Below are 27,634 nucleotides of genomic sequence, written 5' to 3' on the forward strand. Positions count from 1 at the left end.
CGAGCCCCAAACCAGGCCTGGGACGTGACACACAGGAGTCCTTGCAGTCTCTGCATTTCCTGTTTTGAAAACACGTTTAAACTTGATCAACCAAAAACCACAATGAATGTACTGATAGTTTCCTCCCCCACAAATGTACTCTCCTTTAGGGAGGAAGATACTTCTAACAATAAACCTCAGACAGAAAGATTTGTCAGCTCAGTTGTGAGCTACTAAGGTAATCTCAATGCTTGAGGAATCCCATAGTACGTGGGCTGAACCTCACTTTGCTCACTCAGCAAATCTGTCAGGAAAAGTGTCGTCGCATTATTCTAAATTCAACTTCTTGGGCAGATTTAAAAATAACACAAACTTTTCAGAACCCTCAACTTTAGAAACATCAGCATTTACTCTAGTAAAAATATCTAAACTTATAGTATATGTATATATTTGAAAATAATAAAGTTGAATTTATCTTGCAGATATTTTCCAACTCAAAAAAACTTTCAATGTGTTGCAAGTTGATTACATTTTATCTAGAGCATTCCAAAAATGAGTGGAATAGAATTATCAGCAATTATGAGTATGGGACAAAGAGCAAAATTCCTATATGCCAGCTGTACCCTGAGTGTCAGGTCTTTTCTAGTTTGGTCAAGCTTTGACTCCATCCTAAGTCTGCAATGGGAACAAATCAGGATGGTATTAATCCTAGTGAATTAGAAAGGCATAATTGTGAGACATTGTGGCTCCTCGTGTCTATGGAACTGTTGTCTTCAGGGTTTCTCTCATTTCTCAGGCCCAGGCTAAAAGTAACTGATAATTACCTTTGAAACTGATTTGTGGCCTATATTGACAGTTATATTACTGGGTCACAGAATCATAGAATTTTAGAGCTTCATAGGACCTTGGAAGTCATGTAGTTCAAAAGTAGAGTAAGTTGGAATTAAATTTGTATTTGGAAAATAATTGTCTCATGAAATGACTATAACAGAATGAGTGATTTTTTTTTTTTAAGTCTCTAAAGCAAGTTATTGATAGACAACAGAGCAACCAGTAAAAAAAAAAAAGTGAGCATTTTAGGAAATCGTTACATTTTAATCTAGGCCATTAGATTACAGAAGTAGGAATAAAGAATTTTCTTATGAAAGACAAAATATATTGTGCAATGATACAAACAATCGATTTTTTCTTACTGAGTCTAAGATCTAAATCACATGTGTCAAACACAAGGCCCGTGGACCAAATCCGTCCCGCCAGGCCTTGCAATGTGGCCTGCACCGCGCTGTCATCACTGCACTCCGCTGCGTTTCCATCACAATGACAGTTTATGACTGTTCAGTAAACCATTCGGCCCGCGATTTAGGCTGGATTTTAGATTTTGGCCCCTTCTCTGATTGAGTTCGACACCCCTAATCTAAATGGTAAGGAATGAATAACACGGTTTTAAAAAAATAAGTAGCTAAAAGTTTGACAGAATTACTTATCCTAATGGAGGAAAAAATCTAATCAAGAAAAAAATATGCATTTTTCTTATTTTGTCTTGAAAAACCATAAAAGCCCCTTGACCAATATGAAATTACCCTCAAAACGAGCTGAGTGAGTGGAGTGGAGAATTGGGCACCAAGAAATTGACCTCTTCACCTTAACATTTTAAAGGCAATGGTTAAGTAATTTGGTTTGTGATGGTATAGTAGAGTACTTATTGATTGTCACACTTTACATTTATTTCTACACCAAGAAATATGGCTATGTTAGTTGTTAATGATGTTGCCATTGGATTTTCCATTTTTATTCAAATACTAGTGGCCCAGTACACGGATTCATATTCCAATGGGGGTCCTACAGCCTGGCCTGCAGACATCCCCCAAGGGATCCCAGATTGCAAGAGGGCACGGGCAAGCTGAGGGATCCCACTGGTGCACGGTCAGGGCCAGGAAAGTACCATGGGAGGTTGGCCCACCAGGGAGGGTCTGCTGGAAGACTCCAGGGCATGTCCAGCCTATCTCACCCAGTCCCCATTGGCTGGACCCCAGTAGCAAGCTAACATACTGGTCAGTGCATCTGCCCCCTGGTGGTCAGTGTGCATCATAGCTACTGATTGGTCTCTTAGGCTTTTATATATATAAATAGATCTGTAATAATAAAAGTGTAATATGCAAATTGACCGAATAGCAGAACAACTGCCCAGATGACCTTTCAGACAGCCACGCTAAGGCAGGTACAATGTGATTAGACAGGTTGCTCCGCCATCACTCTGCAGAAGGAGGCTCAGGCCACCCACTGCAGAGCGATTAAAAGGGGGGCGCGGGGTTCCTCCACGATTTATTGTCCCAAAGAGGGAGGCCCAGACTACTGGCCAGCGGGTCAACCAATGGGGGCATAGGTGCTTCACAATCACCCCAAAGAGGGAGGCCCAGGCTACTGGCCAGCGGGTCAATCAGTGGGGGCCTAGGTGCTTCACAATCACCCCAAAGAGGGAGGCCCAGACTACTGGCCAGCGAGTCAATCAGTGGGGGCATAGGTGCTTCACAATCACCCCAAAGAGGAAGGCCCAGGCCACCCTCGGCACTGCAGTCTATCACAGAGCCCTGGCCAGGTGGGCGGGGCCTCCTGCTGCTGGGCGATTGATAACGGAGCCCTGCAATTGATTGCCCCAAAGAGGGAGGCCTAGGCTACCAGACCAGTGGTGCTGTGGCGGGTGGGTGGGCAGTCGATCTGGGGCCCTGAGATTGATTGCCCCACAGAGGGAGGTCCAGGCCACCAGCCAGCGACACTGTGGTGGATGTTTGGGCTGGTCAGCGATCACCCCACAGAGGGAGGCCCAGGGCAGCCAAGCGATCACACCCCACAGATGGCAAGCAATGGCAGCGGCAGAGGTGGGGCCAGCTGCTGGCAGCCGGGGGAAGGAAAGTTCCACTAGGCCCTGGTCTCCAGCCAGGCCTAGGGACCCTACCTACCTGAAGGCCCTGGACTTCAAGAGGTTGTAGGTCAGAGTGAGGGACACCTGTCCCCCCAAACCCTCGTGCACGGATGTCATGCACCTTCACAATATAAATATTTGTGAATGAGATCAAAACCCTTAAAGGAAAAGAGGAGCTTCTATATTCAGTAACCTTTGTATGTCAATGAAAATGGTCATTCAGTTGTTTTTCATCCTAGTATCCAAAGCCAAAGTACAGTTCTAAATGTTTAAGCCATTACATATTTGATACTAAATTGGTGGCATTTTGATAATTATCTATTCATTAACATAATATTTCTTGATCCTCTAAGGCAGTGTTTTTCAACCTTTTTTGGGCAAAGGCACACTTGTTTCATGAAAAAAATCACGAGGCACACCACCATTAGAAAATGTTAAAAAATTTAACTCTGTGCCTATATTGACTATATACAATATAAAGTAATTCTCTTGAATAGGAATCAAATAAACACAAAGAAAGTATTTTATAATTTATTATGAAATATTAAGTAAACAAAATAGTGAAAAATTATAAAATTCTTGTCTTGTCTGCACCTACGGCACACCAGGCAACATCTCGCGTCACACTAGTGTGCCGCGGAACAGCGGTTGAAAAACGCTGCTCTAAGGCAGTGGTTCTCAACCTTCCTAATGCCATGACTCTTTTGTTTTTTAAATATTTTATTGATTTTTCTTACAGAGAGGAAGGGAGAGAGATAGAGACATCAACTAGCTGCCTCTTGCACACCCCCTACTGGGGATGTGCCCACAACCAATGTATATGCCCTTGACCGGAATTGAACCTGGGACCTTTCAGTCCGCAGACCAACGCTCTACCACTGAGCCAAACCGGTTTCAGCTGCCGCGACTCTTTAATACTGTTTCTCATATGCGGAGAAAAAGGAACACTCGTGCACTGCTGGTGGGAATGTAGACTGGTGCAGCCACTGTGGAGAACAGTATGGAGTTTCCTCAAAAAATTGAAAATGGAATTCCCATTTGACCCAGTAATCCCACACTGGAAACACTAATAAGAAAGGATATATGCACCCCTATGTTCATAGCAGCACAATTTACAATAGCTAAGATTTGGAAATAGCCTGGGTGCCCATCAGCAGATCACTGATCAGAAAACTATAGTACATCTACACAATGGAATACTATGCTGCCATAAAAAAGAAGGAATTCTTACCATTTGCAGCAACCTAGATGGAATTGGAGAACATCATGCTAAGTGAAATAAGCCAGTCAATGAAAGAAAAATACCACATGATCTCATTTATGGATAGTAAAGAAAATTATAAACTGTTGAACGAAAAGATAGATACAGAGACAGTAAAACATCAAACAGAATGTCAGATTACGGCGGGAAGGTTAGGGAGATCTGGGGGAAATAAGAGATCAACCGAAGGACTTGTATGCATGCATATAAGCATAACCAATGGACGCAAAACTCGGGGGGGGGGGTGAAGGGATGTATGGGAGTGGGGTGGAGGGCGGGCAATGGTAAGATATGTACTCATATAATACCTTAATAAAAAATGGGGGAAAAATAATACAGTTCCTCATGTCGTGGAGACCCCCAACCATAAAATTATTTTCGTTGCTACTTTATAACTGTAATGAATGAATCGTAATCGAAATATATGTGTTTCCAATTATCTTAGGCTTGAGAACCACTGCTGTTCTCAATTTTATGGTTGGGAATCACCACAACATGAGGAACTGTATTAAAGAGTCATGGCATTAGGAAGGTTGAGAACCACTGCTCTAAGGAAACCTCTGCCATTTAGTAGGTTTCAATTAAACCTATTTTCCACACTTTTATTATTCACTAAGCTATCATATTGATTAGTTATCAGTAATTCAAAGTTTAAGCTTAAAACAGGAAGAAACATGATTGCTCTTAAATTTCAGACTGGGTAGACTAAGCTTCCACACACATACCATTATGTCTCTAGATGAAGTGAGAAGGGGAAGCATTTATCACTTTCCTAAGTTTGCCAGTCCTGAGGAGCAGCTTGGTTGACTGCCTGTCTCCTTTCCCTCAGTCCACCTGGAAGGCCGCTGTGGTGAAAGAATTTTTGATTGCAGAGATGTGGTTTTCATTGTTGGCGAAGGAGAAGACCACGACATTCCAATCGGAATTGACAAAGCCCTGGAGAAAATGCAGCGGGAAGAACAATGTATTTTATGTCTTGGACCACGGTAAGCAGCATACCAGTTCAGTACACAGTGACATTGTCTGAAGAACAGGGGTATGCTTGCCTTTCGGTCAACATTTGATATTTTCAGTGAAGTTAATGCTAACAGAAACAGTTAAATCAAGTTATAGTTAGCGATGGAGTGAATTACTGGGCCTTACATAACAAAGGTTTATGGACCTTGTTTACTTGATTGATGTGTGTTCATAGGACTGACAGACAAGTTTTGCTTTTTGTCTATTTGTTTTGCCTGCCATATTGCCAAGACAGGAAGCTATTGGGACTTCTCATGTGATCTTCTTGCCCCATGTTCCCTTTTCTCCAAATGAGTCAGTAAAACATGGTGGGTTGGAAGTAGAAGAGGCATTTGGATGACTTATTACCACTTGAATTTGTGCCCCCTGTTCTTATACAGAGTCCCTGAAAAAAACAAGTGCTCTTCCTAGACCTAAAGGCAGCAGAGATGACTCATTTTTGCCTAAATTTTTCCCATAATAAGGATACCCATTAGCACTTCCAAGCTTAGAATTATCAGACACTAACAGTCTCTCTTGTGAAAACATGTTTGGTGTTATTTTTAGATCTAAAATTATACCATGGACCCAACCCTTCTATCTTGAGAAATGGGCCCTTGAGAGAAACCAGGGTATTTTGATTCTGTTTGCCTGTAAGTGCATCTGCTTATCTCATGTCTACTCCCTCTCTGGCTCTTTGGGTTTCAATCAGTAGGATTTTGAGAAATTAAGAATCTTGATGAAATGGACTTACCAATAGGTAATATTGCGCCTGTTGTATAATCACTTGCCTTTGTGCAGCCTCAGTAGTCATCAGTGGCATATTTACCTTTGCCCTAATACTTGGGCCATGATCCTATTTCTCCAGTGATGCTTTAACCATGCCATACTCACCTGAAAACCCTTCCAAAATGCTCACCACCTTGGACCTTGAACCTTGTTACAGCCTTCACTGGAGGCACCTTTTATTTAATACCTTCTTTTCCTCTGTCATATTCCTTTCTCCACTAATGGATTCCCACTTCAGTGTCTCTTATTAATATTTACGTCACATTTGTAGTTCACCCTCAGGTGAACCTATTTCTCCTTCTATAATGATTTTTTTAAATCAAGCAATGCATAGAAAAGGCTTTCTCCTCCATATCTAGATAATATCTAATGGTTTTTAATCTGGCATTCTAAAATTACAGTAATTCAAAATTTCTATAAAGAGAGTGGTATTTATGTCCCGTGTGTCTTTGCAGGTTTCAGTTCCTTGAGGATAAGTTCTTTATACTCTGTGAGCATATGATATTCTTTGAATCCTTTTGTTAGTAGAGGCAGATGTCTCAACTTGAATGTCAGAGAGAAACAAATTATCCTTATGTTTATTAATGAAAATAGTTTCTTGCAAGTTTAAATTTTTGTTGTATCATTAGTAAGCTCTCTGTACTTCTGAAAGTCACTTAATTCTCCTCAGCCTTAGTTTCCCCTTCTGTAAAGTGGGAGAGATGGAATCTCATAAAATTGTGGAGAACTAAATTAGATAATGCATGTAAAGAACTTAGCAAAGTGCCTGACACATATAAACCCCTCTAAAGGAATATGTTCTATCTCTCTTCAAGATGTCAGTTAGTATGCTGAGCTACGTAAAGGCCTGCTGTGCAAAAGGAGATGTTCACACGTGCACTGGGGGGCGTTGTCCCCGTATGCAGAAAGGCCTGGGCAGCACTGCACCTGAGCGTTGTAAATGTGGCTGTTGCAAATGCACGCTCTGTGTTACTTCCTGTCACCTATAGTCCCTTCTCTAAAGATTTCCAGGGCATACCTCCTCCTCCATTCTGGTGGACTATTTGACGGGATGTTTTTATAAGAAGTTTATAAAACACTTCCAAAGAATCTATTTTTTCTCTTCTCATCAGGACAGTATCTTGTATATTGTTTTAAATACTGTGACTGATCACCTTTTCATTTTAGTTTAAGGATGGCTAGTTTTAATGTTTTCCTTATATTTCTGTCCTGCACCAACCCCAAACAAAAACAAGGCAATCTGGGTCAAAAACGAAACCATTTTCTGGGAACATACAGAGTCTGAATTTAAAAACTGGCTCTACACTCCTCTTTGTGTAACTCTCAGGAAATACTTCTATCTGAGCCTCGGTTTTCTTGCCTATAAAAAGGCTGCAGTTGGTAAGAACTTATGGAATAAGTGCTTGTATATAAATAAGACTAATGGTCATTAATAGTCATTATTTGTATCTCTATAGGCAACTATTCTAGAACATGGTCATCAACATTGTGTTACTTTATTGCTAACTTAATTATATTTTAAAACTATAGTTAAAGACTGCAAATTAATACCTGTTTATTTGTATACTAGAGGCCCAGTGCACTAAATTCATGCATGGTGTGGGGAGGGGGTCTCTTCAGCCCAGCCTGCACCCTCTCCAATTCAGGACCCCTTGGGGGGTGTCTGATCCCCAGGATCAGGCCTTAACCGGCAATCAGACACCCTCCCACAATCTGGGACCACTGGCTCCTGCCTGCCTGGTTACCCCCAACTGCCCCCTCCCTCGCCGCCAGCCTGGTCGCCCCTCATTGCTCCCACTCCTGCTGGCCTAGTCAGTCCCAACTGCCCCCTTTGCCGGCTTGGTCATCCCATGCAGCCTGCTGCTCAGTCATTTGCTCATCCCTCACTCACCCTCCTGCCAGCCTGGCCACCCAGTGCAGCCTGTACGTTTGACTGCTCAGTTGTTTCGGTTGCAACCGTCACTTAGGCTTTTATATATATAGATTTAAGTACTTGTAAGTGCATGTGAGAGCAAATACATAGTAAGGTGTATCAAGAAGTACTACAAATTACTACATGAATAATATAGAAAAGGAATAAAATTAGAATTTGGATATTTAAAAATATATGAATGCCCCCCTGGGTAGCATTTTGTGTGTATCTCAGAGATTCTGACATATACTGTTTCCTTTGTCATTCTTTTTTCTTTCTCTTTTTTTTTTTAATCATTTTGTAATTGTTCTATTTTATTCTTTTTATTCTAAGAATGTACGGTAATTTTACTTAGAGAATGACAGCTGGTCAGATTTATACTTAAGACATTTATCCATACTTAACCAGAGAGGCTGTAGAAGCGACTGCACCGATCAGCTATTCTAAATCCTTTCACATTAAATATGAACACTTTCTCATTATTACTCAAGTCACATCTCATTTATCTTTCTCCTTAGAACTGCATAGGCTTATTTTAAATAGTTTTAAAAACTGCTATAAACTACAAAGTTCGTTAAGAGCAGAGGTACTCTGATTAATGCTCAAAATGGTGTGGCCAAAGGTAAAGCAAGTATTATTAAGTATGAATGCAACCCTTAGCAACACAAATTGAACCCCTTTTTTCCCAATAAAAAAGCTAGTTCAATATACGGTCTCATTCTGTAAAGATGTATCACTTCCAAGTCACAGTGAAAGAAACTTGAATAATTTACCAAATTTTTCTACTATGTGCCTTGGAGATACCTCACTAAAAACTGGTATTGGACACAACAAAATGACAATTGCAGAATGTAATATTGTAGTGACAGTACTGAGATTGATTGCTACAAACTCTTTGAGTATTAAATGATTAGTACATCTTAATTATATAGAACATTGGTCCAATAACAAAATAGAGAACAGTAGCTAGGAATTTATCTCATTCAATGTTGAAACAAACTTATACATTCTTTGCATCGTTTTCTGCAGATAAGTCCCATTTTTATATTGAAATTTGATGACAATTAAATTCAGGTGTTTTTCCAAGCTATTGCATGAATAGGATGCTGAAGGCCATCACTATACAGCATACTGCAACATAAGGACTCTTCACCAATTCTGGCACACTTCCAAAATATGCCCAACAGTTCAGTTTTGTTTGTTTTTTTTGTTTGTTTGTTTGTTTATATTGATTTTTTTATATGCCCAACAGTCCAGTTTTATTTCTGTCCAGGAGGCTGGGTGCCAAGGATCGGATATAAGCACAGGTACATATAAGCAGCAAGATTACAGTCAACAGACTCTGAAAATTGAAAATGGCAGACATAGCCGAAACTGGTTTGGCTCAGTGGTAGAGCGTCGGTCTGTGGACTGAAAGGTCCCAGGTTCGATTCTGGTCAGGGGCATGTACATTGGTTGCGGGCACATCCCCGGTAGGGGGTGTATAAGAGGCAGCTGGTCGATGTTTCTCTCTCGTTGACATTTCTAGCTCTCTTATCTCTCTCCCTTCCTCTCTGTAAAAAATCAATAAAAAATATTTTTGTTAAAAAATTAAAAAATAAAATGGCAGACATAGTGAGGCCAGTGGAGCCCCAGCCACATCACCCTTCCTTTGTCATTCTTTTCTACAAATTTTATATTTATTTGAAGTACCCCTGCATCAACAGTTTTTTTGTTTTTGTTTTTTTCTTAGCATATATTTTATTGACTTTTTACAGAGAGGAAGAGAGAGGGATAGGGAGTTAGAAACATCGATCAGCTGCCTCTTGCACACCCCCTACTGGGGATGTGCCCGCAATCAAGGTACATGCCCTGACCGGAATCGAACCTGGGACCTTTTAGTCCACAGGCCAGCGCTCTATCTACTGAGCCAAACCAGTTTTGGCAACAGTTTTTTTAAGATTAAGATTTTAACATCTTTAGCCAGGAGGACTTTTTCCTTCTGACTTTTAAAAAATGTGTTTTTACTGAATTGTGATCCAAGAATATTATATTTATTATTTATTTTTATTTATTTGGGATTTATTAAAGTTTGCTTTGTGGTCTTTCCAATTCACCAAATAGAAGTATATTTTTTCCAGTTTTATTGAAAAATAATTGGCATACAGCAAATTTAAGGCATACAGCATGATGGTTTGAATTACATATATTGTGAAATACGTTCTGCTAAATTCCATCTTCTCACATAGATACAATAAAAGAAAAAGAAAGAAAAAAGAACAAACCCATTAATAACATTCCTTCTGTTACTGTAGCACAGCTTGTCTCTTGGTTAAGTCCCAGAATCCCACTTGTGGTGTCTGTCTTCAGTGAGATGTGTTTCTGTGCCTGGAGTCCTAGCCTGTCAGGATGGTGTAGCGTCAGACAGACAGCTTTCTGTGTAACATGGCAGCCCAGCTAGGTGCTCCTCCCAGGACACTGCTCCACACACATCGCCACAGAATCTCTTCATCTGAACCCAGAAGAGGTTATAGGAATAATGCCCTTCCCCAGTCTTCCTTAATCCCACTAATTAAAAAAAAAAAAAAAAAACAGGACAATTTGGTGTCTCCCTTGACACTACCTCCACTCCGCCCACCCCCGGCCAGGAGACCTCTATTTGTGAGTTCCACTGAGGCAGCTTTTCTCATCCTCAGCACTACTGACATCTTGGGCTGGAAGTTTCTTGGTTGTGGGGCTGACATGTGCATTGTAGTAGGATGTTCAGCAGTTTCCCTGGCCTATACCCACTAGATGCCAACAACCCCTTCCTCTGTGTGATAAACCCATCTTCAGATATTGCCAAATATCCCTGGGGTGGGAGGATTAAACCCATCCCCATTGAGAACCAGTGGTTTGAGGCACATGCAGGTCATCTGTTGTTTTTGTACCTGTTAGCACAGGGCTCCAAATATAACATGCTGTCGGTAAACCCACTCAGCAAGGACTCTTCCCCCAGCCCGGTTCCCAGCAGTTACGGAATGTTCTTTTTTTACCAGAGGGCAGGAACAAAATAGCAGATGCATAGGTCTAGGAGCTCAGGTAGAGCATAGGTCTACGAGCTCACCACCTCCTATAATTGGCCACTAGCAATTACGTCCTCTTATTTCTTTGCTGAAGATACCCTTTGCCCTGCTATTATGATCACACCCCATTCCTACCAGCTCTCATGGCCTTGCTCTGGCTCCAGCTTCCATTTACTTGTGTTGTAACAGTGGAGGTGAGTGAGTAATCATTTTCTTCCGGGAAAATTCAGGCAAGGGGTAAAGAGAGTAATGCAAGCAGCAGGATTTGTATATTCTCACTCTGAATCTTTTGCCCCAGAGAAGTCATTGGCATCGACCTGGCTTGGCATCTTTCAGCCCCTAGCCTGAAAGTTTGGGTTTACTAAGGTTTTCACAAAGTCCTTCCATATATTAAAGAGTAGTCTGGCTTGAAATACTGGTAGATGAGAACAGAATATATTCCAGTGCGTGCTTTCTTAATACGCTGGGTGTTGTTCAAAATGCTGGGAAACCATTGAACCAAATAGACGAAGCTCCGTCAGCACTTCATTCTGGTAGACGTGTCCTCCCTGAACGCCTTGTATTTATTAAGATCCTACGTTGATCTGAAAATCAAATTTCTATGTCTGTAGTGATTTTGTCCAGTAAGATTTTGGCTAAAAGTTGTAGCATTTAGTGTACGAGCCACAGAGCTGTAAGAATATTGCTTTTTCTTTTCTTTTTTTCCCCCCCAAATATATTTTCATTGATTTTTAGAGAGGGAGAAAGAGAAACATCAATTGTTTGCCTCCTGTATGCACCTGTACTGGGAATCAAACCTGCAACGTAGGACATGCCCTTATTGGGAATCCAACCTGCAACCCCTCAGTGTATGGGAAAATGTTCAACCAACTAAGCCACACCAGCCAGGGGGAAAGTATGTCTTTATGAGGGTTAGAACTTGCTAAGGTTGTTCTTTTTGGTTATATATTTGTTATGTCACTTGTATTTGTTAGTGTGCTCTTTAAAACTATTGAACACTGTGAAAATGCATTTTCCCCCTGCTGTGTGAGCCTTTCCTCCCATTCATCTGACTGGAAGCGGTGCTATTTGACGGAGACAGCACTTCAGCTGAAAGCTTCTTCAGCCTCTAATGCACAGCGCTGTGGCCTAGCACTGAGACAGCAGTGCCGTCTTCCCACCCTCCTGCTGATGAGGCCTCGGGGAGGGTCCTAGTAGCTACATGAAGGCTGTTTCATCAAAAGAACTCGATAAAAAATCAAGCAGAGAAAAGGGCAGTGACATTAAGGCCACATTAAGCAAGCTGTCCCAGGGAGAACAGGTGTCGCAATTGCACAGGGATGTGAAGAAGGAAGGAGGCGCGGGCTGGCCTGGTTTCTGCAGCCTCAGGGGCACCTGGCAGGGTCTTCTGATCAGCGTCAGGCTTCCCTCGGGGCTCTGGTCTGTATAGTTTGTAGACGGGAGCTCTGCACTCCTGTGATGCCACAAAGTGTTAAAGGAAGTGCCTGGAAATACACCAATTCTTGTAAAGTTTTATTTTTCTACTCTCCATTTCAGATATGGTTTTGGAGAGGCAGGGAAGCCTAAATTTGGCATTGAACCTAATGCTGAGCTTATATATGAAGTTACACTTAAGAGCTTCGAAAAGGTGAGAAAATACCAACTTCTCTGAAATCATGGTATATTTCTTCTCTGCCCACTTCCTATGAACTATGGAATGTATTTCTGGGTGGAGTAGGTCAGTGGTCTTATTTGCATGTTGTCTCTGGGACCCCTGAGCCAGCATGGCTGACCCACAGCTACAGAGCGCAATGTTCAGAGTTTATTCCTACGTGTCAGCCCTTTTAAAAAAAAAAAAAAAAAAAAAACCTTTTGGGTGGAATCCAACACTTGTTCCCTATTTGTTCCTAGACTTGTTCTTTTTGTACTTTTTTTCCTGGGTTGAAGACAAAAAGGTTCACGTTCTGCCAAGCCGCTCCTTGGGGGAGGGGCACCATTTTCCAGGGCTGAACGGATTGTACCCTTCTCAGGAGTGGTGAAGAGCCCTCAGCGGGCTCCAGGTTACTGTCCAAAAGTGCAAGGCTTCGTGGCCACAGGCTCTGTGACAAGAAACACAAGGACAACCTGCTGACCCCAGGCCTTTTCTTTTCATACCTGTCCAAGTAGGAAAAGAGTCTGTCAGTGGCCTTGAGGACAAAAACGGCATGTCTCTTGAGTATATTTCCACCTCAGGCCGCCCCTGGGAGCTCCCGGCAGCAGCCTCGCCGGACAAGCACAGAGCGTGTGCCCGAGCTAGGCATCCTGTGGGCCCAGCTGAGCTCCTGTGCACCAGGCACAGCCCACCTTTCCCTGGAGCCTGCGTTTGGGGTGCCTTTCTTACACCCCCGGGCTCGGCTTTGGACTGGACACAGACTTGATCTTTCACTAGATTCCGAAAGCAGACCATTGTCAGTCCAGTAGCCCTGTAGCTTTGGGCTAAGAAAGACAAGGAGGCCTGCTTTGGGATTCTCCCCTAGCAGTGATGCTGCTGATCAAACCTCACACTCATGTTCCTCAAGGCTGACGTGCTTTCGTCATTGACCGTTGCTGCTTGTCACAGAACCTCTTTGGACAGCCTGTAGCTCAGCACTGATCCTGCAGCTCTGCCTCCACATCGTTAGAGAGAACACCCCTGCATGTGGTTATGTGGACCTTTGACTTTCCCGTTCCTGCTCCAGTGAAGTAGCTCCCTGTCCCTTCCCGCCAGAGCCCGGTGGACATTGCTTCCTGGCATTCCTCTGCCCACAGTGAGCTGTATCTGTCATCGCCACGTGTATCCATGAGCCCCGCTTGCTTTATTGAAAGCATGTGAAGAAGGGTGTGCTGTTCTGGCAACACATAAAAATGCAAAGGACCCTAGTTACTAGGTTTTTAAAGGATAGAGCAAGTTGCTAGGAAGCAACATGGGGTTGCCAGAAAGACTAGTAACTCCCAGTATTCACTTTCGGGGGGCGGGAGTGGCATACCAGGAATACACCACCAAGTGTCTTGAAGAGAGAATTTCAGAGGTACCCACTTAAGCTTATAATTCCTACACAGCAGGTGGCTCTGACATAGCCTTGTTTTCCCTAAAGGACCCCAGATTGTTCTGTGGAATCTGATCCTCGTAAACCCAGTTGTTCATAATGGAAGTGCAGTTGCTTCTGGATTCATACCTTTAATTTGGGACGATAATGACACATAATATAAATGAGAAGATGATCATTAAAACATTTATCTGTGGCTTTGAAATTACGTTTTTGCATCAGCTTTACCCTCCAATTATGTTTTGCTTGACATTCCCCGAGGGTACATCTGCAGGTGGATGCGGTGTGGAAGCTTTATATATCTGGTCGCGTTAGAGTGGAAGAGACACCTCCATGACCTGGATTTTAAAAATTCTCTGTGACTTGCCTGCAGTAGTGTTCCCATTTTAGAGTTAAAAACCAAGGCCCGAGAGAAACAGCTCGAAGTCATAATGGCAACTGAGTGGTGCCGTTTAAGGGAGGGACATAGGGACTGAGCTTCCGCTGTGTGGCCTCACCGCACCCCTCTCCAGATGTGCTCTGCTGCAGCCTCCCATGCCTTCTGCTCCTTCCTCCTGAGCAGCTGTCGTTAGGAAGCCAGTTCTAGCCTGGCAGTGACTAGAACTCACTTGGGCAGTGGCACGGTTTTAAAAGCCAGTGTGTTTGGGGTGTGGGTGGCCTCTACAAGGAGCTACTGCTTGTTCTATGGGCATCAGCTGATGCTTTTTCCTTCTCTGTTCACCTAACCATTGTCACACATTTACATATCAGGCCAAAGAATCCTGGGAGATGGACACCAAAGAAAAGCTGGAGCAGGCTGCCATCGTCAAGGAGAAGGGAACTGTGTACTTCAAGGTATGTGAGTGTCCGGCTCAGAGAACTTGCTCAGGTTTTAATGAATTGTGCTGTTATTCCCTACTCTGAATTTTATCAACCCCCTTCTAGATAAGAGTAACCCTGAATTTTTATAGGTCTGTCATTTACAGTATAAGAAATAGTGAGGAAAAAATGAATTGGCATGACAAAAGAAAACAAATGCCTCTTTTTTTTCTTTTTCTTTTTTTCCCTTAAATCCTTACTAAGGATATGCCTATTAATTCTTAGAATATGGGAGGGGGGAGCAATGTTAAAATATGTACACAGATAATAATTTAATTAAAAAAATGTAAAAGAAAAAAAATTCTTAGAGAAAACACCAATATGAGAGAAACATCAGTCATTTGCCTCTTGTTTGCACCCCAACCAGGGACTGAACCCATAACCTCTTGGTGTCAGGATGATGCTCCTACCACCTGAGCCCTCGGCCAGAGCACAGACACCCCTTTTGCACTGTCTACTCTGTGTTGTAACCCTCCCTGAAGGGAGACCAGGGTGTCCTGCCCGGCCACCATGGATCTCTCACTGCAGGCCTGAAGCTTCTTGCTTTGGTTCATAGTTGGCATTCAGTGAGTGAGTGTGGGATGAAACAAAGAAAGAATAAAATAATTTTTAGCTGTAATGGAATTCATAAGGGCAACTTTCACATCATTTTCCTTTCCAGTGTCTTAGTGAAGTCACTAAGGCATGTGACAAAAGGCCCGGATTTCAAAAGAAACTGATAGAGCCCTAGCCAGTTTGGCTAAGTGGATAGAGTGCCAGCCTGCAGATTGAAAGGTTCTGTTTCAGTCAAAGGTACATGCCCCAATAATGGGCGTACAGGAAGCAGCCAATCAATGATTCTCATTGCTGTTTTTATCTCTCCCTTTCCCTTCCTCACTGAAATCAATAAAAATATTTTTTTAAAGAAAGAAAAGGGAGGGAGGGAGAGAGAGAAGGGGGAGAGAGAGAGAGAGAGAGAGAGAGAGAGAGAGAGAGAGAGAGAGGGAGAGGGAGGGAGAGAGAGGAGGAAAGAGAAAAACTGACAGAAGAAGATTCATTTCTTCTGATGGCCACAAAGATCCCTGCCACACCTACTTTTGTGAATGACCTTTGCCATTGATTGTTTCTCGAAAACCCTTTTTGTAACGCCTAGGAAGATGTGATTTCCTCAGTTAGATCTTAACCCCCCCAGATTGAAGACAAAAACAAAACAGCACTCTGTTCAGTTCTAATCAGAGGGTACCTCAGTGCTTCCCACCCCCAGACGTACCTGCTCCGTATCCGCGAAGGGCTTAGAGAGCGAGAGAAGAAGGGCAGTGTTGTTAGGCTTCCTTCTTTCTTTCTTTTCGCCACTGCAATCCAGGAACAAAAACCAGATGCTGTTTCAGCAGTCTGCAGCAGCGATGCACAGCTGTGCTTCGGCGAGTCCTTGTGGAGCACTGGTTCTAAGACACACTCTTGGTTGCCAGTCTTGTCTGGAGGGAGTGGAGGCGATGTGCACTGACATGAAACGCCTGGAGAATTATACAGGACTGCATAAGCAGAGTGAACGCACCCAAGAGCAGTGTGCATGGCTCTTGTTTTTCAAACTTTGAGAGGAAATCCATTACTAGATCATGAAATTGGTATAGGGGAAATATATATTATATTATGTACTAAGGACAAATGTTTCATAAGTCTTTTGTTCACTTGTGTATGAATGGGTAGTGGATCATAATTTAAGATTTTTTTAAGACATGTTTTACTATGGGTTTTGGTTAAAAAAAAAGTTGAAACATGTTGGCTTACATAATATATAATCCTATCTAATAAAATAGTAATATGCAAATTAACCATCACTCTGCCACACCCACAAACCGCATCCACAAGTCACGCCCACAAGCCAATAAGGAGGGAATATGCAAATAATCCCAACCATGATTGCTATGGCCACAGGGAGCAGTGGGGAGGGAGGCTTGGATTTTCCCAGCAATGGAGTTAAGCCAAGCTTTCTGCCTGCCCTTGCCAGCCTGGGACTCCACTCAAGTCTACAAAGTTCCAATGATAAAAAATACATAAATCCAAACAGAAATGGCGGCAGCCATGGAGTTAGAAAGAGCAGGAGACTAGAGTTTCCCCCTGGCGATGGAGGAAGCCAAGCTTTCCTCACACCCTGGCTGGCCCAGGCCTCCGCTTAAGGCTACCAAGTTTCAATTATAGAAGATACATAAATCCCAACAGAAATGGCTGCCTCCACGCAGCACGCAGAAGGCTTGGATTGCCGGGGGGTGTGGCTGGCCTGCAAACCACCACAGGCCCCTCGCCCAAGCCACACCACGACCCAAGGGAATCCCCACTCTGATCCGGGACACCCTTCAGGGTAAACCAGCTGGCCCCCACCCATGCACCAGGCCTCTATCCTATCTAATAAAAGAGTAATATGCAGATTGACCATCACTCCAACCCACAAATGGCTGCCCCCATGTGGATACAAGATGGCCAGCAGGGGAGGGCAGTTATGGGTGATCAGGCCAGCAGGGGAGAGCAATTGGGAGGGACCAGGCCTGCAAGGAAGGGCAGTTGGGGGTGATCAAGCCTGCAGGGGAGAGCAGTTAGGGGTGACCAGTTGGGAGCCAGCAGTCCTGGATTATGAAAGGGATGTCCCAGATTGGAGAGGGTGCAAGCTGGGCTGAGGGACACACACACACCCTATGCTCAAATTTCGTGCACCAGGCCTCTAGTTATTTATATTTACTTTTAACTACTTATTATACATACTATATGGATCACCAGAAAACAGTGGTGAAATGAGCTCTGAATAAGACTCTCAGCTTTATGATTCCAAATGATTTAAAGTCTAAAGTGGTTACTTCTTCAGTTGAGGGAGTTAGATTAGATCAGTGGTCGGCAAACTCATTAGTCAACAGGGCAAAATATCAACAGTACAATGATTGAAATTTCTTTTGAGAGCTGAAAACCGACTTCTGCGCATGGGCCAGGAAGTTTCAATAGCACTGTATGTGCGCGCCTGCACGTGGTATTTTATGGAAGAGCCACATTCAAGGGGCCAAAGAGCCGCATTTGGCTCCCGAGCCAGTTTGCCGACCACTGATTAAATGATCCCCAAGTTTCTTCCAGCCCTGAAATCCTATAAGTTTTTAAACTCTCAAGAGCAAGTTTGTTTGTTTTTTTAATTCAATTATGTATACTGGATACTTCTAAACTATTCGAGTAAGATTCTAAATGTGCTTTTTATAAACCCAAATACACAGTACACTAGAATAAAAAGAAAATGTTCTGTAAAAATTCCTTTAGTCCTGAATGGTGTTACCTATATTCCTGGAGTCCATTAAAATCTTTAAATGTATTTTTTTATATTTCCCAAATTTCTAAATAGAACATTAACAGTTTGAGCAGGGGGTTGAGGCTCTTGGCATTTAACTAGAATCATATCAACTTAGTGTAGAAAAACAGCTCAACAATTCACTAGAAACTATTGGTTGCTGGTGGCTCGTAACTCTGGGGAACATTACTGATAATGAAATAATGCTGCAAAGCCACATGCCATATGGCTATGTCTTGAATGTATATACAGAGAGATGCCAGAATTTGTGATCAGTAGCAAAAAGCATTGCTTAGGTGTCTATACAGTTACTGAACTTGGTTGCTTCTTAGCACCACAACTGCAGTAGTGATTTGTGTATTTCATAATGTTGTGAACCCTCTTAAAATTACTGATTTTTGAATAAAATCTGCATCAGCAGTCACACATATGGAACATATTATTTTTAAAATGCAATTTGACAGACGAAATCTTTCAAAACACTAAGCCATTGGGGGAAAATTAATGGAAGGTTCAAAACCACTGACCTAAGCCTTTTCTCCCAGAATGTCTCTGAACATTTTGTACTTCTGAACACTTCCCCAGAGGCACCTTCCTAATTATAGGTAAAAGGTCCCAGCAGCGAGCCTCGTTTTAGCTCTGAGGCCTCAAGCTGGTCGGTGGGTCGTTTCCTGTCCACATTCCCTTTTCAGAGGTCAGGGCAGGTTTCCGCCTCCACCCTGCCCTCCTGGCTCATCTTTCTGGGGCTGACTTGGTGCAGTCATCAGACTGTGGAGCACACGCAGCAGTCATCAGACTGTGGGTGAAGCAGAGATGGTGACATAAAAATGTGCACTTCATGCCGTCAGGACAAGGGAGCTCCGTTTCCATTGATCTGCGATTTGGTTTACACTTCAGTGCGTAAATCTCTCTCCTGAAGAGGTTGAATTTTGGTCAGCTAAATAGGAGCGATTTTGCTGTATAGACTGTACATTCCTCCTATTAGCCTCTGAGCACTGAAGGGAAGAAAGGTAGGAGAGGGCTCTTTTAACGTGGCACCTAACATAACTAAGCCTAGGTAACAACATGGCATCATGCCAGACATTGTTCAGGTCAGGGAAACATGGTTCTCATTTCCTTCCCCTAGCAATCTGCAGGACAAGGCCTTCACTATCACACCTGACCACTTGGTGGCGAGAAGGCTGAGGGCCCAGCAGTGACATGGGGCTCTGTCGCCCCCTTGTGTTCTATGGGGAAAAGGCATTTCCAAAGCAAGCTAGTAGTTGAGGTTCATCTTTCAACCACGGAACCCTTTTCAGACAAACAGGCTTTACTATGTTTTGACCACTCTTGCTGAACCAAGAAACCAGTGCTATAATTTAGAAACAAGCCATTTATGAGTCAACCCTGCCTTTTTTCTCCTGCATTTTTTTAATTGATGTTAGTGGGGGAGAGACTGACAAGCATCGATGTGAAAGAGAGAAACATTGATCAATTGCCTTCCAGAAGCGCCCCAACCAGAAATCAAACCCGCAGCCTGGGTATGTGCCCTGCCTGGAAATTGAACCTGCCACCTTTTGGTGCAAGGAACGGTGCTCCAACCAACCCAGCCACACCGGCCGCCTCCTGCATTGTGTTGACGTTTGGGGCCGGATGATTGTGTGTTAGTGGAGACTGTCGTGGGCATTGTGGGATATTTAGCAGCATCCCTTGCTTCTACCCACCAGATGCCACTAGTTACATGATGATCAAAGGACATCTCCAAACATTGCCAAATGCCCCGGAGGCACGGTCACCGGGGAGAACTCCTGTTAGCACGTCAGAAGCAGAAGTACCACAAAGCAGATACCTGTACTGTGCTCATTGGAAGTGACCTAAATAAAGTTATGTGTGATTGTGATATACATGAAAGAGCTTTCAAGAAATTAAAATGCTCTTTCAACGTAAAGGAACTACTAAGAAGTCTTACTTGTTTTTCTTTTTAGAAACTGTAGTCTTCTACCATTCTGTTATTGAAAGCCTACCAGAGTTGTGAGATCCAGCCTTTGTCCTCCCTTTTTCTTTCTCTATAGCAATATGTGAAGAGGTGACTGGAAAGGTAATAGGTACGTTAAGTGAAGGAGGAAAGAGGAAGAAGAAACTAGGCATAAGGGAAAATGCCCTTACCTGATCTAAATGAAATGACACCCTTCACTTCTACCCACCTCCACATTGCATGGACAGATGGACCGACAGACAGACAGACGTCAGCACCACAGAAGGCTACCCCAATGCCTTGCTGCCTTCTTGCTGAGAGCACTGTCCCCTTGGAACAGAGTGAGGGTAAAGGAGGGGCAGTCTCTGTCCTGACCAGCTCACTGGTCATTGGGACTTCAGAGAGAATGGAAAAGTGCCCGGCTAGCCACCCCTGAGGAAAACCACAAATGATGAGGGGTTTCCATTTTGAGGGTTCGGTATTTCCAGGGAGGCCTGGGCTTACACCTCTCGTGCCCCTCTGGAGCCTGTGTGGAGAGTAATGCCCAGCTCTTCTCTCCCAGGGAGGCAAGTACCTGCAGGCGGTCATTCAGTACGGGAAGATAGTGTCCTGGCTCGAGATGGAATACGGCCTGTCCGAAAAGGAATCAAAAGCTTCTGAGTCGTTCCTGCTCGCTGCCTTCCTGAACCTGGCCATGTGCTACCTGAAGCTCCGAGAATACACCAAAGCCGTGGAGTGCTGCGACAAGGTAGCGTGGCGAGGCTGGGCTGCAGAGGCCACGCCTCTCTCCAGCCTCACCCCTGGTCCGCCCTCACTGCTGCTCGCCAAGGGTTAAGGGGTTTTCATTTGGCTTTATGTATTTTTTGTTTGTTTGGAATTGTTTCTCAGTATGAACTGGGAAATTCAGAAAGGTTTTGATTAAAGACTTTTCTGAGGCTTAAACTATCTCTCTCTCCCTCTCTCTCTCTCTCTCTCTCTCTCTATATATATATATATATATATATATATATATATATATATATATATATATATAAAAGCCTAAGTGGCCGGTGTGCCAGTCGCTGTGACACACGGCCACCCTCCCATGGTCCTCACCCCCACCCCCATGGCCCTGATGGGTGCAGTCCCTCTTCCCAGCCGGCCAGCCCCAATCGACCCGATCAGGCAGCTGGCCAACCTCCTGTGGTCCCTCTGCCCAGCCAGCCAGGCTCCCTCGACTCCTCTTCCCCCACCACTAGCCAACCTCCCGCGTTCCCCAGTGGCCCCATCACCAGCTAGGCCAAGGAACCCCACCTGTGTGCAAATTCATGCACAGAGCCTCTAGTTTATAATAATTCACTACACATAAAAGTTTCAATAAAATTAAACATAGAATGACCCTCCTTAGTATCACTTGGTATCAGATTAGACATATAACGCCTCAGGTTCAATTTAATAAGAACAGATGTAACTTAAGCCTTTTAGTACTTTAATAAAACAGGCCGCAACTGCACATATTGAGGATATATAAGGAAGTCACTGTTTGTTATCCTATTTTTTCCTGATTAGGAATACACATGAATTGTTTGAAAGACGCACCAAGCATCAGCAGCTCTCTCCCTTTTCCATTTGTGTTGTTAATACTGTTCCTACGCTGTGAGCCCAGGTGTTTGTGAAGGTGTCTGAAGCGTGCTTCTGGCGTTCTTACGCACACGTACCTGATGCTGACTCTTAGGTCAGGTATCTGGTCTCAGCCAACAGTGTGTGTTATGCTGTGGGTAACATTAACAATCAATTGTATCTTAAAGATAAACAGAAAGGAATAAGAAAAACAAGCAACGATTTCATATATCTTTGTGAGATTATTTTTTAATTTTAAGATTTTGAGTTTTGTGGATTAATATGTTCCTATCATGTTTTACTCAAATTTTGCCTAAGAAAAAATGTTACTGTTAATTACATTTTAAGCTTTTTCTTCTTTTATTTTTTATTATAATAGTATAAAGTTACTCAAGTTCAAAATTATGAAACATACAAGAAAGTAAAAGTTCATTTATAAGGTTCCAGTTGACCATCTCTCCCAGAATCACTCATTGATCTCACACATATTCCTTCCGATTTTTCCACACATAAAGTAACATATATGTATATGTTCTTTTAAAAATTAGAATATAGAGATTTAGACATAATTTTATCAAACGACATTTTCCTGCATCTGTCATATAACACTTCTTCATTCTTTTAAGTATCTATTGAGTATCCATTGCACGCCATCTCTGGTTTATCTCACAACCCTTTTGGTAGATGTCCAGGTTGTAATGTTACAGATTATGTGATGTCTCTCTTTGCATACTTGTGGGATTGTTTCTATAGGATAAATTCCTAGAAGTTGAAATACTGTGTCAAAAGATAATTTTAATACAGTAACATTTTAAATTTATATATTATCATTGAATATTATCAGTGGTATTTTTCCTCAATGGACAGATTTTTTTTTCTCTTTTTATTGTACATATTTTCATTGTTTGCTATTTGTACTTCTGTGGTTGCCTGTTCACATCTTCAACTGCATTATTGGTCTATTTTTGGTTGAGATAATCTATTTGAGATAAGCTATACATTATGACTCTGAACACGACACTAGGACCTCATTCATATTTGTCTTTTAACTTGGAATAGCATCTTTTTCCATAAAGAAAATTTTAATGTTGATGGAGTCAAATCTGCCTTTTCCTTTCTGGTTAGAAGTCTTCCCCACCCTAAGAGTATAAAAATAACCCCATTCAGTACTAGCAAAACCTGCTCCAACTAGATTTACTTTAAAAAAAAAAAAAAAAAAAAAACTAGAAAAATCTATTATTTTTATTGGGCAGGCAGTATATGTAAAAATGCTTGAACTTATGTTTGTGTTTATGATGTGAGGTAAGAATTAAGTATTATTTTCTACCTGGATAGCTACTGTCTTGACCCCATTTTTTGTCAAGTTAACCCTTTCCCTACTGATTTAGTCTGTCTTGCTTTGTTCTGCTCCGCTGACCTGTTTGTTCATGGTCTAGTAGCCAAACTGTTTTAATGTCAGTTGTTGGTAGTCTATTTTTTCCTCAGGTAAGGCAATTCTCCTCTTACTCTTTCTGTTTATCCAAAATGTTCTCAGCTATTCTTTGTCACTTACTCCTGTCAACTGAACTTTAAAATGAACTTCTCAAGATCCCCTTCCAAATCCTTTGGGGTCTTTAGAGAAATTGTGTTAATCACAGAAATTAGTTTGGGTAAATTAGTTGTGTTTTGATCAGTAGTATGTAATAACCTTGAGACCATCTTTTCAATACAGTTTTTCTAATTTCCTGGCCAGAGAGCTTTAGTAACTTGTTTAAATACTGAGTTTCTTTTTTTTTTCTTTTTTTAAAAATATATTTTATTGATATTTTACCGAGAGGAAGAGAGAAGAATAGAGAGTTAGAAACATCGATGAGAGAGAATCATCGATCAGCTGCCTCCTGCACACCCCCTACTGGGGATGTGCCCGCAACCAAGGTACATGCCCTTGACCGGAATTGAACCCGGGACCTTTCAGTCCGCAGGCCGACGCTCTATCCACTGAGCCAAACCAGTTTCGGCAATACTGAGTTTCTTTCAAAAGTCCCATCAGTTACATTCACTCTTTCTGAAGCATACACCTTGTGTTCCAGGCCCTGGGACTAGACAGTGCCAACGAGAAAGGCTTGTACCGGAGGGGGGAAGCCCAGCTGCTCATGAACGAGTTCGAGTCAGCCAGGGGCGACTTCGAGAAGGTGCTGGCAGTCAACCCCCAGAACAAGGCCGCGCGGCTGCAGATCTCCATGTGCCAGAAGAAGGCGAAGGAGCACAACGAGCGAGACCGCAAGATCTACGCCAACATGTTCGCCAAGTTTGCGGAGCAGGATGCCAAGGTGCGTGGGGGACGCCCTGGCCATCGGGTGGTAGATCGGAACGGACCTCGCCCTTTGGTTTATAGTCTCAGAGGGGACACTCCACCCCCAGAGCACAGCCCAGGGAATCAGGCTCCGAGCCGAGATCCAGTCTGGTCCAGAGGGAGCATGGGGCTACTCTGCTCACCAGGCCTGCAGTAGAGAGCTGAGGCCAAGCGATCGCCTAGGCATGACCTAAAGCTTTTATTTTTTAAAAATCACGCACGTTAGGTGTTCTCCAGGTAATACCTCTATTTTCCCAGGAAATGGGCTGTGGTGGGGCTGCCCCTGCCATGCCTCTGCTGGGAGGCTGGGGAGCCATCCTGGCACCCGGCGAGAGGCCTGCTCCCTGGCTGCAGGCTGTGTTCTCCTGAGCTCACCCTCCCCTGCAGCTTGCCACGTGGACCGGGTTATCAAACAGTGGCAGGCTGGTCATTTTAACTGAAGGAAAGCAACTGCTCCCTCTCCATGGGCAGCGCAGCCCTGGCTTACCCCGCCCAGAAGCCTGGGTAGTCCTGGTGCTGCCCTCTCCTGTCAGTGCAGACCGTCTGCAGGCCAGGAGCTAACTGAGCGTTCCACTCTGTCTTCCCAGGAGGCCAGTAAAGCCATGGGCCAGAAGACTTTAGGAGGGGTCACCAATGAAAAAGAAACAGCAAGCCAAGCAGTGGAAGAAGAGCGAGCCAGAGGCCACGTATGACACCAGTCAAAGGAGGGAAGAGCCTCTCAACTCGGCCCTCCTTCACGGGCTTTCCCCAACTCAGGACTCAGCAGTGTTCAATGTCAAGTTCATCATAGTCTGTGATTCTGGAAGCAAATGGCAAACCCAGTAGCTTCCCCCAAACCACACCCTGCTGCTGCCAGCGCTCTCATTGAGGGGTGGCGTGGGACCACTCCGGGGGACAACACATGGCTGTTGGCATGGAGACAGCCAACCACGCAAGTCCAGCTCATTTCACTGCCCGATTCAGGGTCCCTTGAGATAATCCTAACAATTTGGGGCTGTCTATTAGGTTTTACATTTAATTGAATTTTAATAGCAATTCAGAAACCTAAAAATAAATGCTTAATGAATTTCTCCTTTCTTACAGTTGGATGAGGGAAAGGAGGATGAAGTTGTTTTTAAATAACTGAAGTGCTGCAAATGCAACTGTTGTATTTTTAACCAACAGAACCCACAGTAGAGGATAGGTGCCCCACAGGCCCACAGCCGAGACACAGACTGGAAAGCCAGGACCTCAGGGCCACTTGCTTGCTGACCTAGCCCAGCCCCTGTGCTCGGCCACCGTCAGCAGCGGGTTCCTCCCACGCCCCGCCTGCCCTCAGCAGGGACGCTGCCACTCCCAAAACTCCACAGGCACCGCGGAGGGCTTCTTCACGGTCTTTCTTTGGGATGGAGTTCTGAGAGGCTGAAATGTGAAAAGAGCAATCAGAACTGCTTGTTTTCCTTCCTCTGTTCCTTTTAGGGAATAATTGAGCGCAGTGCTGCCTGCCACATCGCCACTGGTGCGGCACCTGACTCCATGCTGCCCGCTCTGAGGACGTCAGACTGTTCTTACAATACCTCTGACTGGAGTGGATGTATCACATATCCTCTTAGGATCCATGCAGTTTTTTTGTTGTTGTCTTTTTAAATTACTGGCTCATAAACATTTGTATACTGTTTTATGAACTTATTTACACTCCTTTCTCATGTAAAACAAACAAAAACCTTGACTTTTTACTATTAGGTAGATGATTTTTTATTTTATTTTTTTTATCCTCACTTGAGGAGATGTCTGTCTTTATTGATTTTTTTTTTTTTTTGAGAGAGAGAGAGAGAGAGAGAGAGAGAGAGAGAGAGAGAGAGGGAGAGAAAGAGAAACAAACATGGATCAGTTGCCTCCCAAACATGCATGGACCAGGAATTGATCAAACCCACGACCTTTCGATGTAGGGGACGACGCTCAATCAAAGGAGCCACACTGGCCAGGGCAGTAACTGAATTTTTAAAAACAAACTCTGCAGTTGAAAAAAATAAGTAGTTGCTCTTCTATATTAGGGTTTTCCTTGCAGGTTTACACACAGTGGCTTTTTTTCCCTTTCCTGAGAGCTGCTTTTTTCTGGTGTGAATTGTGAAAAAACTTCCCATGCAGGTACATCTAGCTTACAATTTCCAATACTTGGGCATTGAGGTAGGGCAAGTCTTAAATCTGGACATGTAGCTGAAGGTTCGCCTTATGGATAAACATTATTGACACTGGCCTTCTATCCCCACAGCCTAGAAACACTCTTGGGAATGCATTTGGCAACCCAAGGGAACATTCACTTCAACCTACAACATCTCACTCTCAAATCCTAAAGAACACTGCAATTATATTTTAGACTAGTTTTAATTTTTATGGTGGTTTTAACAAAAGTTTTATTAGTAGCTTAGGACCCAGTTAAATCTAAATATAAAGTCACTTCCTTTTATACCTGTTTTCTTCTCCATGGAACAAATGGAATTAAATTGTGTTTCTCTGTTGATGCTAACAAAAATCCTTTTAAATTCTCATTTATACTTTTTTCTTTTTCCATAAGGTATTTCTTTTTAAAGCCCCAAATCTTATCTAAGAAATATGAAAAGCAAAAGTTGATTTTGCTTATTTGCCTCTTAACTATTTAGCATTTATAGCTCTGTTGACTAGAGCATGGCTCCAGTGAGCCCATGATTGAGATTTGACCTAAAGAGGCCAGTTACTTTTGCAGTTAGCAAGCATAAAAGTGTCCAAAGTGAGATGAGCCCAGGGACTGTCCCAAGTGTGAAGGCACCCTCGGGAACATGCAAGAGTGGATCTGAGCAAACAAGCAGAAGGTGGCCATCACCGCTGGAGAAAAAGAACCTTCGCAGATTCTTCTGTCAAATCCAGTAATCTGAAACAGTTGGTCTAGAAATCGACAGATGTCTTTGCATATGGAGTGGGGACGAATTAAAAACAATTTTTAAAAACCATTCAGATGCACATTTTGTGTGTTCCTTAAATGCAGAAGGTGATTTCACGTTGTTGTTGTTGCTTGAACAGCCTTCAGGAGGGGTTGCTTGGGCTGGAAAACAACCGTGGGGCCCGCATTGAAATGAGACAGAACCTGGCAGGGCAGGGCTAACCTTGCTGTGATGCACAGCTAGTAAGCAGCATTGGCTAATGGTGGTGGGATGAATCTTTGTTCAAATAGCCAGGAAAATAAGAGGGTCTTGTTTTCTCACTACCCAGGGGGGATTCCTCCGTTTTAGGTGAGTGTAAATTAAGTTCAGTTTGAGCAATGAAGAGATTTAATTTGCCCTTTAAGAAATATGAGAAATGGAGTGAGTCTGTGCCAGGTGATGCTGTTAAGCACATATTTCTGAAGGAGCAGATTCCATTGGAACTCGTGGTTACATACTCTGAAGGCGCCAGGAGATGATGCTCATACTGTGTGTCATTCACACGCTACAAAGGGCAGGTGGTGTGGGGCTGGGGCACACCTCTCCCCAGGGGTCCCATCAAGGTGTACAGACAGATGGGTGCAGGCTCCAGACACTGTTTTTCCTCTCAGTTCCTAGTGACATCTTTCGATTTGAGTATGCTCTCTCCCCATTGGCTGCTAAGTTGTTTAGTAATGAGGTAATCCTCTGCACCTTTTTCCTAAGCAAA

General features: G+C 43.3%; 1 protein-coding gene and 1 long non-coding RNA gene across 2 annotated transcripts in view; one reads left to right on the forward strand and one right to left on the reverse strand.

Moving 5' to 3' along the window:
* The window catches only part of FKBP5 (FKBP prolyl isomerase 5), a 123,102-nt gene extending 98,043 nt beyond the window's left edge, over positions 1 to 25,059 (forward strand). Inside the window, exons 6-11 of the mRNA XM_036413307.2 lie at positions 4,990 to 5,146; positions 12,438 to 12,528; positions 14,696 to 14,779; positions 20,621 to 20,806; positions 23,727 to 23,967; positions 24,575 to 25,059. Of these exons, the coding sequence (XP_036269200.1) occupies positions 4,990 to 5,146; positions 12,438 to 12,528; positions 14,696 to 14,779; positions 20,621 to 20,806; positions 23,727 to 23,967; positions 24,575 to 24,681 (866 nt within the window). The 3' untranslated portion in view covers positions 24,682 to 25,059. The remainder of the gene's footprint in view (positions 1 to 4,989; positions 5,147 to 12,437; positions 12,529 to 14,695; positions 14,780 to 20,620; positions 20,807 to 23,726; positions 23,968 to 24,574) is intronic.
* On the reverse strand, positions 9,964 to 12,431 carry LOC118705089. The gene is made up of 2 exons (XR_004983602.2): positions 11,735 to 12,431; positions 9,964 to 11,698 (listed from the first exon to the last, which is right to left on the reverse strand). It is a non-coding gene; the product is annotated as an uncharacterized LOC118705089 (long non-coding RNA).
* Positions 25,060 to 27,634: the final 2,575 nt, after the last annotated feature.

The sequence above is a fragment of the Pipistrellus kuhlii genome, unplaced genomic scaffold (assembly GCF_014108245.1).
Source record: "Pipistrellus kuhlii isolate mPipKuh1 unplaced genomic scaffold, mPipKuh1.p scaffold_m20_p_5, whole genome shotgun sequence".
Classification (NCBI taxonomy): Eukaryota; Metazoa; Chordata; class Mammalia; order Chiroptera; family Vespertilionidae; genus Pipistrellus; species Pipistrellus kuhlii.